The 16,138-nt window shown below is 36.6% G+C and overlaps 1 protein-coding gene across 3 annotated transcripts in view; it reads right to left on the bottom strand.

The window, feature by feature from the left end:
- Window positions 1-16,138, bottom strand: part of LTN1 (listerin E3 ubiquitin protein ligase 1) — a 58,918-nt gene that overhangs the window by 37,657 nt on the left and 5,123 nt on the right. Inside the window, 10 exon segments of one of the 3 annotated variants that reach the window (NM_001192509.2) lie at window positions 685-726; window positions 1,412-2,221; window positions 3,058-3,193; window positions 4,237-4,427; window positions 5,373-5,546; window positions 10,338-10,518; window positions 11,285-11,337; window positions 13,640-13,870; window positions 14,900-14,998; window positions 15,597-15,800. In NM_001192509.2, the coding sequence (NP_001179438.2) occupies window positions 685-726; window positions 1,412-2,221; window positions 3,058-3,193; window positions 4,237-4,427; window positions 5,373-5,546; window positions 10,338-10,518; window positions 11,285-11,337; window positions 13,640-13,870; window positions 14,900-14,998; window positions 15,597-15,800 (2,121 nt within the window). 3 annotated transcript variants of the gene reach the window in all.

Raw genomic sequence — 16,138 nt, 5'->3', positions numbered from 1 at the left:
TAAACTAGAGTTATGTATGTAAATTTTTAAAATAATGTAAAAATGCTTTTAAAAAAGGAAAACTTTTAGGTAACTCGTCATAATATTTCTTTGGTTGGAAACTGTTACATCATATAATTTACAACTTCATTAGGAAAGAATACTTAAGTCATTTAGAAAATTTTCTAAATTGTTATGTTCCTTGACTTCTTTTTATTATTCTCATCACTCATTTTCTTCCTTAGTCAAATGGCAATTAAATAAAAGTGGGAAGACTTTAGTTTGCCTGTATAGTACTCTAGAGCAAAACAAAATTTATTGGTGCGTTCTACTTAAAGCTAGAAACACTCAATCCATCTCTACAGACGAAAAAATAACTAGGGTAACAGAGAAAACCTTAGCTTAAAATATAAACTAAGATAAAAGATAAAGCATTTAACTCTTCCTTTGTTACCCACTAGGGAAGAAACATTAGATTTTCAGGAATCTGTTCATTCTTCCCTAATATTCCTAACCAGAAAAATAATTCTATAGAAAGGTGAACACCGTTAAGTCTTCCCAAAATATGAGAAGAAAGTTACAATAATAAGCAAGTTCTTTAACAGAGACACCTGATCACATACTAGTACATGAATATGGCTGTAGTTTTTTTTTTTTTCCCCCTACACCTATAAATACAGAAAAAGGAGAGTATTTCTAAGGTACCTTTTCAATGATCTGAAGAATAGAATTCCATTTCAGCTCTACCTAAAAGAAGAAAAAGAGAAACAATCTGCTAGAACAAACAGTAACTGGTAAAACTTTTTACAAGTAAAGTTGAGTGTGGAATCACTACAAAACTAAAATGCTTTTTAGCTAGTCCGACTTTAAAGACTCCAAGAACCTACCCTTTCATTACCAAGTTTTTATCATCCTGTCTCACATACTTCGTAATCCCAATCAAGAGTATACTGTCCGCAAACTGACATTCATAGTCAAGAAACGATTCTAAATAACCCCCATCCGGGTCTCATTCTACTCACACGTTATCAGTGCGCCAGTGTAAACCACTACAGTTTTTAAAGAGAACAGGGCTTCCCAGGTGACTCGGTGGTAAAGAATCCACCTGCCAAAGCAGGAGACAAGGGTTCCCTCCCATCTAGGAGGATTCCACACGCCGTGGAGCAACGAAGCCCTTGCACCACAACTACTGAGCCTGTGCTCTAGAGCTGGGAGCCACAACTGTTGGGCCCGTGAGCCGCAGCTACTGAGGCCCGAGTGCCTAGAGCCTGTGCTCCTCAAGAGAAGCCGCTGCAGTGAGAAGCCCGCGCGCCACCAGAGAGTAGCCCCCACTCGCCGCAACTAGAGAGAAGTCCGCGCAGCAGTGAAGACCCAGCGCAGCCAAAAATAAATAAATAGAATTATTTTTTTTTAAGGTACAGAGCAGTAATACCTCAATAAGATCATCCAGAATAGCTTTTCTTTCCACATTACTATCACAGCAACAGAGGGCACTGTACAGAATGTCCACCAAGAAACCGGCATCCTTCCTTTGATCTTCATTTAGCCAACCTGTTATTTTCTGGTATAGAAATTGTACCGCGGGATTTTTTTGTACAAGTTTGGCTATTTCAAGAGGCTTGCCTTTGACAGTGCTCTGTTTTTCATCACCTAGCAGCACTTTAAACACTTGGGTTGACGAGAACGAGTTGAGCAGGGTGGAAAGAAACCTGAGATGTTGCTCCGACTTTTGTTCATTGACGTAATTAATGCTCATCTCTGCCAGTTTACAGACTAAGTCTTCCAAAGGTTTTTTCCTCAGCGGGGATATAAGGTCGGAGCAACTCGGAGAGACAGAAGGTTCAGCCATTAACTCAGAGCCTTCACTGTTCTCTCCCTCTGAGGAGACACATTTCTCATTCTCCTTATTATTTTCAGGCATCTCATCAGCAAATCTAACCTTACCAACTTTTTTTTTATTCAATTTCAAGGAGCTCTTCGGCTTTTGAAGGACCTGCAATAGGTTAGAAACACCCAAAACTGACTTAACATCAGCTTCTGGCTCATTGATTTTCTCAACACAGATCTCTGATAGTTTTTCCCAGAAATTCAGCAGCACTTTCTCCAAGTTGCGAGCTGTTTTATCATCTTTTTCCAAATCGGCTCTGGCTTCCCAGGAACTTAAAGTTTCTGCCAAATGGTTAAATAGCTGCCCATCTTGCAACTTTGGGTCTTTGAGAACTGCATCAATAAAAGGAATCAACTGAAAGAGAGGGCAGAAATATAAAAGTTCACTTTTCAGGAGAAATAAAATGTGAACCTTATTTGTAAAGCATTATAAATTTTCTTATTTAATAACTGAAAAACATGATTTTCCCCCCAAACTCTGACAAGAGTTAAGTTGAACTGGAAAATAATTTTCACATCAAAGAGCCTAATGATTTCACTGTTTCTCCTGTGAATTATTTTTTATAATATAACTGACCAAGATTATTAGTCATCAACAAGTAATACAGTTTTCTTTGTATCTTCTGAATTTACTCAAGTTTTTTGCTTTTTTCTAAACCAATATGAAAGAAATATAGGACCCACAGAATTCAGAATGCTTTCTCTTAAATTACAAAGGTAAGGAAAATTAAATATTTGAGATCAACTAGAACAGTAATCAATTTCCTGCCTTAAGGAACCTTATTCCAGAACCCGCTCTTATCACTAGTCCTAAAAGCTAAGCACAATTATTCACAAAAGGATAGATGTACTATATATTTTTGAAGGAACAAGATGATTATTATATAACTTAAAACACAAAAGACTGAAAATCAAATCTTCTAAATTGTTTTGCATTTCAACTCTCTAAAACAGGGTTTGCACAACCAGAGAATAACTAGCCCTTAGACATGATGGTATTATGCTAGTAACTATACAGAAATTTTTATTTATCTGGTCAGTGATACACATTACTGTATAAAAATTTGCAAATCATAAAAATGAAATCTTTACAAGGAAGGCTAATTAAAAAAATGACAGAAACACACACAATGAGTTTGATTCTTTACACATAGTGTGCAAAGGCACTGATGAGTTTCACAATATAAATACCTGATCATTGACGAGCATCTCTTCTATCTCTTCCTCCCCTAAGTTTTGTTGCATTATAAAACGTAAGCATTCAAAAAAAGCAGATATCACTGCTGAGCACTCTGAAAAGCTGGTTTTGGTTTTTTCTGTTGATAGCCTAAGAAATAATAAATACGTGTGGCTTATTCTTTCATGAAAAAGAAAATAAGCAATCCAAAAACACCAAACTAAAGACATGGAAAACAATTTCTAAAATTTCTAAAAAATAAAATTCTTAAATGAAAAACTAAGGCCAACCAAAATATAGCCCAAGTAGAATATAAACTTGAACTGAAAAAAAGCATATTTTCTATTCATGAACCAACCCACCTGCAAATTTCAAAGAGAAGACTTAACCAAATAAAGATAGTAGTATTGTGGAAAAAAAAGTTTAATCATGAATAAAACTGGGTATCTTTTACTAATTTCAATAAATACACTGAAATGACATTTTAAGTGTGAGTTTAAAGAGCTATTATATTTAAGTTAATGGAAAACCCGTCACCGGTTGATTTTCTGCATTTGGGCATTTGTATTTACCAATATACAAAAAAACGGGTCATTGACAAAGAGCCTATTCCACCTAAAGGGTCTTACAATACTTTACCTCACTTTCTGCTATAGTCTATCACTGAAGACTTGAAAGCATCACAAAAAAGAATCCCAATTGTAACTGTCTGAAAACTTTAGAAGTGTTTAATGAACAGCAAACAGTTTGAGAAAATTTAAGTATGACAATAACTACGTCATTCTATCCATTTATAAAAATAAGAAAAAAAATCTATTTGGCTTTAAAGGTCAAGAATTTAAATTCCTTGGGCTTCCCTGGTGGCTCAGTGGTAAAGAATCTACCTGTCAATGCAGGAGACACAAGTTCGATCCCTGATCCGGGAAGATCCCACATGTCGCAGAGCAATTAGCTTGTACGCCACAACTACTGAGCCTACGTGCTACAACTGCTGAAGCTGGTGCTCCCGAGACCCACGCTCCTCAAGGAGCAAAGCCACTGCAATAGGAAACCCATGCACCACGACTAGAGAGTAGCCCCCACAACTAGAGAAAAACCCGAGCAGCAATGAAGACCCAGCACAGCCAAAACTAACTACATAAATACAATTATTTTAAAAAAACAGACACACACACAAAACTTAAATTTCTTACCCTGCAACTAGGGAGGTGAGAAAATTCTTGAAGAAATCCAACTTTGGATCTGTAATGGACTGAGGGAGTTTGCTGATGAAGGGCAGAAGATAAGGATATATGACAGTAGCCAGACCCCGACCTCCTTCACGAACCACAGCTGACAGCTTGGGAAACACACTTTTTTTTGCATTTACATGAAGCCAACAGTCCTTACCAAATTAAAAAAAAAAAGATTATAATAGTAATTAGATATCATAAACAGAGAGAAAAGACAGAGAGACTCTCAAAAATAAAATTCAAGTATTTTACCTAAAGGGGGTAAATAAAATCTGTCACTACAAACTAAAAATTTGAAATTATAAGAAATTTAACAAAAAACAAAAAGAAATTTATTATATATGATAATGAGGTATCCAATATGCTTCCAGAACAATATGGATCAAAAATAATTATTTAACTTGAAAGATTCCTAAAAAAGCTGCTTTCTAAACAAGGTAAGGAAAAAAAAAGCTGCTTTCTAAAAGTGACAGCAATTGTTGTTGTTTAATCTCTAAGTTGTGTCCAACTCTTGCGACCCCATGGACTGTCGCACAACAGGCTGCCCCGTCCTTCACTATCTCCTAGAGTCTTAAATGTAAGATTCAGATATGTTGACGTCGTTAAACCGTATAAGAATTGATATTGACTAAACTAAAAGTAAAATAAAAACTCTATTTCATTTTATAGTCAAGATTTATACCAAGTTTTGGATTAAAGTATTTGATGTCCAAGAAAGCATTTTTCTAGCAAGTTTTAAAAATTATAACCTGATAGGCTCTCTTGCATGGTATGTAAGGCTTCTAAAACACAATTAAAGGAACTTCCCCGGTGGTCCAGTGGCTAAGGCTCCATCTCCCGATGCCAAGGACCCAGGGTCCCCTCCCTGGTCAGGGGACTAGATCCCTTAGAGGCAACTAAGAGTTCACGTGCCTCAACTCAAGATCCCAACTAAAAGACCTCACATGCTGCAGCTGAAGATCCTGCGTGCACAACAAAGGTCAAAGATCCTGCATGCTGCAACCAAGACCCAGCGCAGCCAAATAACTATATGAAAAAAAAATACAGTTAAGAAGACAAGTATTCCCAGATATACTAAACGTACCTCTCTTACTTACCTCCACAGTTGTAAGTGTATAAAGTACAGCTTCCCAGAGAGCTGGGCATACAATGGGGTCACTGTCATCGATGCTAAGAAGAACAGATGGGCTCACTTTGGATGCTTCATCTTTCATCAACTGTGGAATACGCTGGCACAAAGCAGAAACCAACTCAAAATAGGCTGAGCGGATCTGAAAGAAAAAGTGGAAGCTGACTTAAAGTCTAGTAAAGGTATGACAAAAAATTTTTTTATTTATGGCCAAGGCAGGTAGGTTATTTATACTAACCTTCCATATATAAAACTAAAAGGGTTAGAAAAAACTTTTTAAGAATCTTAACATTAAAAAAAAAACTTAAGGACACCACATGGCTGAAAAGACATTAGGATTTACCAAGCCAAAAGTGAAGGCACAAAGAATTCAACTTTCTTCTTCATTGGCTCAAGCAAATAGAAATCTTCTCCAGTCTCAGAAGCCTTCATCTGGGGACTCATATCCTATGAATATACTAGTCAGCACAAAGTTGAATACAGCCAAACAAAAAATAAGATACTATGAGCCACTATGAGCAGAAACAAAAGATAATACAGAGACCTGAGACTTTAAAGTTTAGAATTATCTGTCAGTTATAAACTTCATATCAACAACCTTTGTTACATTTAAAGAAACAAAAGTTTAAAGAAATTTGAAGGGAAAAGGATCTTAGAAAAAGCACAGCAGATCTGGAAAAGAACCAAGTACAATTTCTAAACTAAAAGTAAATACACAAATAAATAAGAGCACAATTCATAGTTTAAGAGCATCATGCCACCACCACTTCTATTCAACACAGTACTGAGAACATAACAAATACAGAGGAAAAAAGGGGGTGGGGGCAAGAACTGGAAAGTAACCCAAGTTACTATCTATAATCATAGCAAAATAACAGGCTATAAAAATATTTAGAAAAAGAATTTAAAGGCAAGAGTTGCTGGATACAAAATTAACAAAAGCACAGCATTCCTATACAACAGTAGAAACATAAAAGAATGTGGAATTAAAAAAAAATTCACAATAGTAACAAAAACCACATTCAGTATGCAGCATATTATAAAATATTATTCCAGGATCCCAAGGACCTTATATAGCCTAAAGAATTCTGAAAAAGAAGAGCAAAGTTGGAGGGTTTCAAGACTTACCATAAAACAATAATAAGAGTATGGTACTGGTATAAAGACAGGCATAAGATGTAATCGGAGAAGAGCCCAAAATTAAAATCCCACACATATGTTCAATTTAGTTTTGACAAAGAAGTCAGGGCTGGGGTAGGGGGAAGCAGGGAGTTACTAGTCTTTCAACAAATAGATACCTATACACAAAAATAAATTTGACTCTCACCTTTATGCCTATATAAAAATTAACTCTAAATGGACCTAAACTATAAAACTTCTAGAATAAAATATTAAAAAATCTTTGTAACTTTCAAGTAGGCAAAGATTTCTTAGATAAGACATCAAAAGTATGAAGTGTAAAAGAAAAAAAATTGATAAAAGGACTTCAAAATCATCTACTCTACAAAAACCATGAAAAAAGTGAAAAGGCAAGCTATATACCAGAAGAAAACATTCATGATGTTTTATCTGACATAATACTTGCATACAGGATAAATAAAGCACATTCATAACTCAAAAATAAAGACCAAAAACCCAACCTACAAATAGGCAAAAGTGGAATAGTGAAATTGATACGTTGATCTTCCTGCAAAGAACAACTACAGACTGAACCAGACCCAAAAACTATCTGAGGTCTCCGGAGACTGAAATACACATTTTAGAGGAGGTGACATGACTTGGAGGAAGCAGTCCACACATACTGAGTTCCCATTTTGTTCAGCTTTGCCCTGAAGGTGGTACAGTCACCAGCACAGAGGCACAGCTGCCTGAATCCTTCTGGGTGGAGGAACTGAAGGAACTAGGAAAAGGAGCCCAGGGCAAACAAGACGCCAAGAGAGTGGCAGGGAACTGCAGAGAGAAGACAACCCCCTCATTCTGTGTTTAAACAGCCCGAATCTACAGCTGACGCTTGAACCACGCCCAGTGCAGGCATGAGTTTGCTGTTGAGTCTGACCAAGTTGATTGCCCACTAACACAAATGTATCAACACCCTTTGGAGCAATGTAAAATAATCCAGTCTCCAAAACATAATATTCAAGGCTATAATCTGAATATTTATATCCAAGATAAATCTAACATCACTCAACATACAAAAGCCCAGAAAATGTGATCCCATCTCAAAGCATAAGATAATTAACTGATGCCAATCCCAAGATGATCCTGATGTTATTATCAGACAGGGACTTTAAAGCAGCTATTATAACTATACTCAGCAAGGTAAAGGAAACTCTAACAATGAACGGAAAAACACGAGATAAATGTCATTATACATCTGTCCAAACCTACAGAACACACAGCATCAACATGAACCTTAATGTAAATTATAGATTCTGGATAATAGGTTCATCAGTTGTGGGAAAAAAAAAAACAAAGGTCTCACTCTGGTAAGGGGATGTTGATAACGGGGGAAACTATGTATGTGAGGGTCAGGAGGTATATTTGAAATATCTGCACTTTTCCCTCAAGTTTGCTGTGAACCTAAAACTGCACTTTAAAAAGTATAAAATTTCATCAAAGAAACAGAACATACAAAAATCAAGTAGAAATTTTAGGTATAAAAGATACAACATATTAAATTTAAAATGAGCAAAAGGGTTAAAGAGACACCTCAAAAAAAAAAAAAGGTGGGGGCGGGAATTCCCTGGCAGTCCAGTGGTAAGGACACAGCACTTTCACCGCAGGGGCCTGGGTTTGATCTCTGGTTATAGAACTAAGATTCTGCTTTCCCACCTGCCACATGATATGGGCAAAAAAAAAAAAAAAATACAATGGCCAATAAGCACATTAAAAGATGTTCAATATCATTAGCCCTGAGGGGCAAATTAAAACCACAATGAAAAGTCTCTACTCCAGAGGTCAGCAAACATTTTCTTTAAAGAGCTAGAAAAGAAACATTTAAAACTGAGCAAACCATGTGGTCTCTGTTACTACTTTGCTCTGCCATGGTAGCATAAAGCAGCCACAAACAATACAAAAATGATTCACAAAAACAGGTCAGCTGTACCAGATTTTGATCCATGAGCTGTAAGTTGCTGATCCCCGATCCCACATCTGAGAGAATGACTTAAAATAATGGACAATATCAAAGTAAGGAGATAGAACTAAAAACCTCATACACTGCTGATTAGAGTGGAAACAGTACAACTACTTTGAAATACTGATACAAACAACAACAAAGAATCTTCAAAACATTATGCTGAGCAAAAGAAGCCAGATAGAGGGAACTCCCTGTGGTACAGTGGTTAGGAACCAAGTGCTCAGTGCCAAGGGCTCAGGTTCAATCCCTGGTCGGGGGGACTAAAATCCAACAAGCTGTGTGGCATGGTCAAAAAACCCCCAGCCAAATACAAAGTAATAAATAAATATTTAAAAAAAAGTTTTTAAAGTGAGAAAGGACTTCATAAGGCAAAACCAGTGGTTTTGATTACATCGAAATTAGTATTTTTAAATAAAAGAGGAAACATGAAAGGTAACAGAATGGGAGATAATTTACAATGCCTGAAAGTGACAAAAGGACCAATACTGAAAATATACAAGGAACTCCTGTAGAATAAGAAAAAGAGAATTACAGTAGAAAAAAGGGGAGAAAGATAGGAACAAACACAAATATTTAACAAATGTAAACAAAAAACGTTTACAGAAGAACCACAAATATTTCAAAAGCTTATGAAGAGATGGTAAGTCACCAGTCAGCAGAGTAATTAAAGACAGCTTCATCTGAGACTGATAAAAGAAATAAGAAGTTGAATGATGCCTAGCCCTGGCTACAATATAAGATACATATTAATAGTATTCATCACGTATTGCTGGTTGAGCCTAGAGCAATGCAGCCCATTAGGTGAGCACTCTGGTGCTACTTCACAAAATTAAGTATGCACATACTCTCTGACTCAGCAATTCAAAAATTAAGAGGATTTCAGAAAAAGAAATTCTCACAGATCCGGGGATACATGAATGAAGATGCTAACTGCTGCCTTATTTGTGGGAGCACGGAGTCCGAGGCAACCAGGGTGTCTATCACTGGGGAAGTGAACAGGTGTGAAATGGAACAAATGCAAACTTCTGAGTACTACCCATCAGTGAGAAGCCACGGACCAACTATACACATACAGGAATGTGAAACAGTTCAATACTTTAAAAAAAATTACTAAGTAAAAAGCAATAAACGAGATGAAATATAACACAGAAATCGTTTATGTGAATTAAAAACACATAGGTTGGGACATGCCTAACAAAGAAGATTAGATAAACTTCATTCAGGCATGAATGCTGTGTGGGAGTTCAAAGTTAGCAAACTAACAATATATATTAATTAAGGTGTCTTTAAACAGACAAATATAAGGTAATGTACTGAACAATTACCAAAACTGTTGTGACCAGAGACTCACAGGAACCCTAAGACCCATACTTCAGTATTCAGGGTTTGTGCACTTCACAGAATGTAATTATCATAAACAATGAGACAACTACCCAAGCAAAAGCACACAGATTAATAACAGTTAAATGGTCAGCTGGTAGAGGCGGAAAATGGAGAAAGACAAAAAGGAAAAAACAAATACATTAAATGAAAAAGCCTTACACACACACATAAAAGTTTTAAGGTGCCATGAACAGAGGAAAATGATGATTCAACTCTGTATCTGAGGTCCAAATAACTAAGTAAAAAAATGAAAATACAATTAACATTTTTAGTAAGAGAGGCGATTCAGTCCCAGCACAAAAATGTGTTTGCAGAGTTTTAAACATAAACAATAAGCATAAATAAAAACTAACAAGATCAGGGGAGAAAAAGGAATCAGAGAAATGTCTTAAAACCAAAAGTTTAAGATACCTGAGGTATACTATGTTTTCCATACTTCCAAAACTTATTCTGTGATAAAAGAGACTTAAATTTCTCCTCCAGAGAGTCAAGCTCATTATCAGGTAACAGGCAAAGCAATTTCTTTAATGCCAATAAGGAACAAGTTACGACTCGATAGAATTTAGCGTCTCTCTCTTCCTCTGGAACAGTTCTTAATGTAAAAAGAAAATAAATATACATAAGGATTGAGGATAAGACAAGCTACGTATGCAGCACTTCTATTTTAAATGTTTTATCACTGAATATCTACCAAAGTTACTTTATTTCTATATTCATTCTCCCTGTGTCAAACCCCCACACAAAATACAAATACACATACAATTTTAATCACATATTTTTTGAATAATACCAGGTTAAAGTAGATGAAAAGGAGTGGCCTGATATAAGTGTATATGTATATATCACTCTCAGCAGAAGTTAACTGGATGTTTCTGGAGATTAAATAATACTGTATCTAAGGTTGCTTTCCCTTACAGACTCTTTAATAGCTTGATTAGAACACAAGAGTAAAAAGTAAATGGAACATCTTAGTATCCTTTCAATAGAACTATTCACAGTTCTTCAGTTATTTTCATCCAGACCTTAAAATGATTCCTTTTAAGGAAGACCTTAAAATGTCAAAAGGCAGATGTGGAAAAAAAAAAAAAAATCTAAAAACATCTCTTCGTAAAAGAACCAAACATGTGAGCTCCCAGATAATTCAAATTAAATAGAGGGACAACTTGCAAGTAAAAACACTTAAAATTGCACCTGGCAAATAGTACTGCATTAAGTATCTTCATCTCTACATTCCGAATCCTTTTTCTTTTTTTTAAAGAATCCCTTTTTTCAACTTCACATTGAAATTATCCTCTTGTTACCTATAAGTGCAACAGAGTTTCACTTAACCTGAGTCACACAGACACAATACAACTTACTGTGGGTCACTGAGGGTATCAGGTGTTTCTTTGATAAGATGATCCTGTAGCACCTACAGAGGGGGATTGAGATCTTATTGAACTGTCGATGGTGAAGAGACAAGAGTATAAACCACATCTTACATAAAAGTTCTTAATCCTCTTCCTCACAAAAGAAGCAAAACTAAAAGGTCTGAATTTCACCAATTTTTTCCCCTTACTAATTTCCAAGGTTGGCAGCTATTAGGGTGAAGGATAGGGTACTTCTTTCAAACATCTCTAGTTTCTGCCAAGAGGACTTTCTCCCTAAATACTCTTGTCCTCTTGCATTTTCATTCCTCTCTGCATGGAGCAGTGAAGTGAAAGGATGCCTGATGAGCAGGTCTGGGACAGAATCAGGCTCTGCTTCCCTTGCCCCGCTTTTGTGAGCACCTCCCTCCTCCCAGGGAAGAACACACATCGTGTCCTGCTCCGTCACAGAGGAAGGCCTAAGGTTCCATTTGAAATGCAGAGGAAGGGTGCTTATTTCTGGGGTGGAGTACAGGCAAGTTCACTGCTCCAGTATCAGTTTTATCAGCAATAACAATAGCCAGCTAAATTTACTGAGCTTTTGCACCCACCTTGTATCCCACACATTAACTAAATGAATCCTCACAGCAACTCAGAGAAGTACCAGTGAATTCCTACTTTAACAGATGAGGAAATGGAGGCACAGACACTTGCTCGGGCCAAACACCCCAGCTAATGGCAGAGAGGGGCAGGGCCCAATGGTGTAAGCCAGAGCCCATGACCTCTGCCAGACACTATGACATTTTAATCTCATCTGTCTTACTCCTCTCTAATACACTGATTCTGAACTCAGAAAAGTTCAAACTAATATCTGTACAGCTGTGACACAACCAACTAAAGGTGGAAGAATACAGGAGCTAATCCACATATTCAATGAGCAGTTATCCAATCATAACAAAGCCAAGAAGGAAAAAAAACAACCATGAAGAGCCAAATTAATTGTCTCAAAACCCATTTTCTAAAACTCTTAAGTGTCCAAACTCATGACACTTCACTCATAACATTTATGCCTGATATTTTAAATAAACCAATGATTCCTAACTTACAGTTGGGTCAGAGAACTCCCTTTGAGAATATGATTAAAGCTACAAACCCTCATCCTAAAAAAAGAACTTTGGTACCCCAGAAAAATAAACAATGGAAGAACCAATAATTTACATAAGGAACTAGAATGCATATGTGTGCCTGTGTAGAGATATGCTGGGTGAAGAGATCAGACATGTAATAAGAGATCATGCAGAATCCTGTAGGCCAAGAGAAGCAATTTCAATTTGTAAGGGTAATGGGAACCACAGAAAGGCTGATTAATTTAAAGAAGGCAGGAAGGGAAGGAGGGAGGGAGGTAAGGAGAGGGGGGATGTTTAAGTAGGATTATACACAGGGTGCTAAACAAGAGTACTAAATAGGGGAATGAACGAAAGCATGATTTTTTTTTAAACCTCATCTCCCCTCAATGGACTCACAGCTCATTCTTACTTCTTGCTATAAAACTAACAAGTCTGGAATTTACTTTTTCTAGTTCATATATTAGTAATGGCAAATGAGGGAAAAAATGAAAAAAGGGACAGTATTACACACGAACTGGAAGTCACAAAAGCTATAGCCATTATCAATTTGGTAAAGGTGTTGGCCAAGTGTTGGAGAAATGTATACCTGTTAATGGGAGTATAAATTTGGATGGCCTTTTGAAGGGCAGTTTATCCATATCTATAAAAATTTTAAATGTTCTCATCCTTTGACCCAACATATTGAATTACTAGAAGTTCTGGTAACTCCCATCCCTACACGGTATGAAGAGATCTATTCGAAAATGTTCACTGAAGCAGTGTTCGTTACCATAAAAAACTGGGGAAAAAACCCCAAATGTATACTAACGTGAAAGATGTTAAATAAACTGTAGTATATTAATACAAAGGATTATCAGGATTAAATATATCTGTATACATGTATTGATTTGAAAATATGGGAGAAAAAAATTTAGATTTAGTTTTTAGATGGATTCTTTTTTTAGTTTATATATTTACAAAGCACATACCTCAAGTTTTTTATACATGGTAAGTTAGATATTAAAATAAAGAATGAAAAACCTAAATAATATAAGAATGGTCCAATCTGAAAAGTTAATTAAGTTTAAAAAGCCAAAATGGTCAATTTTGTTATACACCATTTAAAAAAGGCAATATTCCACTGAAAATGTTTTCATTTCTCATTCCTTCACAATGCTAGGTGAAAGAGGTACCTTTGTAATATGCCTCATAACCCTTAAATACTTTGAAAAATAGATATGGAATGGTTCCTAGGACTTACACTTGTGATTTCATCCTTACAAAATGCTATGGCTTCAGGTTGCTTGCTCGGAGGGAAAGCTGCTTCAAAGGCATCTTTTGCTGCAGAGGCAGCTGGTGTGTAAGTATCACACTGAGCCATCAGCCAATAACCCATTAAACTTTTTAAATAAGGAGCCAAGTGTTTCTTTACTTTAAGGATAAGTTTTTCAAAAGCTTGCTGTGTGGCTTCTCGAACCCGGCGGTCATGATCCTATTGAAAACACAGTAAGGTTTAAAACAGTTCTAACCCATAAAAACAAATATAGACATTTCTGGGTATGCTATGAAGACCATTAGTAAGAATTCAGCTATGTGCAGAGCTAAAGGGAAATCCATAATTATATAGAAAAACTGATTAATTCTTCCTTTTTCCCAATGAGATAAAAAGAACTATATTCAAGATGGAGTCAAGGCTACTCCCGGGATAATGAAGTAATTCATTCTCATTCTTCGGAGCAAGTATACAAAGAGATTACATTGTCAAAATGTGTTGCTGTTTAGTCACTAAGTTGCCTCCAACTCTTTTGAACCCTGTGGACTGCAGCAGCCCACTACTCTCCTGTCCTTGGGATTTCCCAAGCATGTATACTGGAGAAGGTTGCCATTCTCCAGGGGATCTTTCAGACCCAGAGATCCAACCTGAGTCTCCTTCATTAGCAGGCGGATTCTTTACTGCTGAGCCACCAGGGAAGCCCTGTCAAAATTTACTATGACTTAAAAGTGTCTAGGGGGGCTTCCCTGATAGCTCAGTTGGTAAAGAATCCACCTGCAATGCAGGATACCCCAGTTTGATGCCGGGGTTGGGAAGATCTGCTGGAGCAGGGTTAGGCTACCCACTCCAGTATTCTTGGGCTCCCCTTGTGGCTCAGTTGGTAAAGAATCCGCCTGGAATGCAGGAGACCTGGGCTCGACCCCTAGGTTGGGAAGATCCCCTGGAGAAGGGAAAGGCTACCCACTCTAGTATTCTGGCCTGGAGAATTCCATGGACTGTATAGTCCATGGGGTCTCAAAGATTTGGACATGACTTACATTTTCAAAAGTATCCAGGTAATTGTATAGCAACGACCTACTTTCCGAAAACACATATTCCTTTGCACAACCTACATAATCTGTTTAACCATACTGACATAACAATCCATAACCCTCAGCAAAAATGAATCATATAAATTTGACAGTCCTCATAACTTCAAACAAAAACATCAACACAACAGAAATAAAATAGGAAAGTCTGAATACTTACAAGTGAAATTTTGCAGAAAATTCTTGGCCAGTATGGAAGAACTCCTTTTACAATTTCTGTGTCTCTTTCTGTACACATGGTTCCAAATTCCTGCATAGCCTAAAAGTAAATTATTAAAATCATTAGCCAATGAATTGACAGCCATAATATTAACTACTGATTATATTTCTGGTTTTTAAAATTGCAGAAATATTTTATGTAACATGAGAATACTTTGTTTGTGCTATATAATACTAATCTTAAGACTTACATCACAGATTACTATGGGAGAAACTTCATTTTTTTTCCTCTTTTTAAAAAATATAAAACATATACAAACAAAAAAACCCATTTACAATTATAGGGTCAAAATTACATTATCTAACAGGAGAAAACGTAAAGCCAGAATTTCAAAGTGATTCTAAGTGCAGAACAAGAAACTAACTTATAATCCAGAAGACAAGTATAAAATGTGTCAGAAAAAAAGTACAATTGTAGAAGTATTTATTAGTGGTAAATGATTTCGCTGTTCTTTATATAACATATGCTAATGATGGGAATTCCCTGGCGGTTCAATGGTTAGGACTCCCCGCTTCCAATACAGGGGTCACAGGTTAGATCTCTGGTTGTGCAATTTGACCAGGGGAAAAAAAAAAAAAAACCAATGCCATCTTAACAAAAAGATTTTCTTGATCATTTTAATGAAAACAAAACTTGCTTTTAGTTTTGTTGTGACATCTTTCTTAGAAAGTTTCCGCAGCACCATTCGGAAATCAGAATCCACAAGACTGTCTATTTCTTCAGCTCCTTGAATAGCAGGAACATAGCCTAGGTCACTGTGAAATGTTCCAAAACCAATAAATCCAGGCACTGTTCCCTGTTCCTTGGCAAGGAGTTCTGCAGCTCGGCCACTGTTTGAAGGCTGGTAAGAGAGTAGGGAGAAAAACAGTCAGAGTTCAGGAAGAGTTCAAAATTTAACTTTGAGTTCTTTAGAATAATTCCCTGACAATTCCCACAAGGAAGCAAAATCATTTGAGGACATTTTCCCCCTAGCCTATGCCTCTATTGTAATGTCCCCCAAAGATGAATACTTCTGTCACAAGTACTTAATGATCCTAGGAGCTATTTCCCGGTTTCCTAAACATCAGAACAATGTTTTTTAAGTTATGACTACAAGCCATTAGGGGCTTCCCAGATGGCTCAGTGGGTAAAGGATCCGCCTGCAATGCAGGAGACATGGGCAGACATGAGTTTGATCCC

Source organism: Bos taurus, chromosome 1 (genome assembly GCF_002263795.3).
Source record: "Bos taurus isolate L1 Dominette 01449 registration number 42190680 breed Hereford chromosome 1, ARS-UCD2.0, whole genome shotgun sequence".
Taxonomy (NCBI): domain Eukaryota; kingdom Metazoa; phylum Chordata; class Mammalia; order Artiodactyla; family Bovidae; genus Bos; species Bos taurus.
This window is presented reverse-complemented; position numbering and strand designations above follow the sequence as displayed.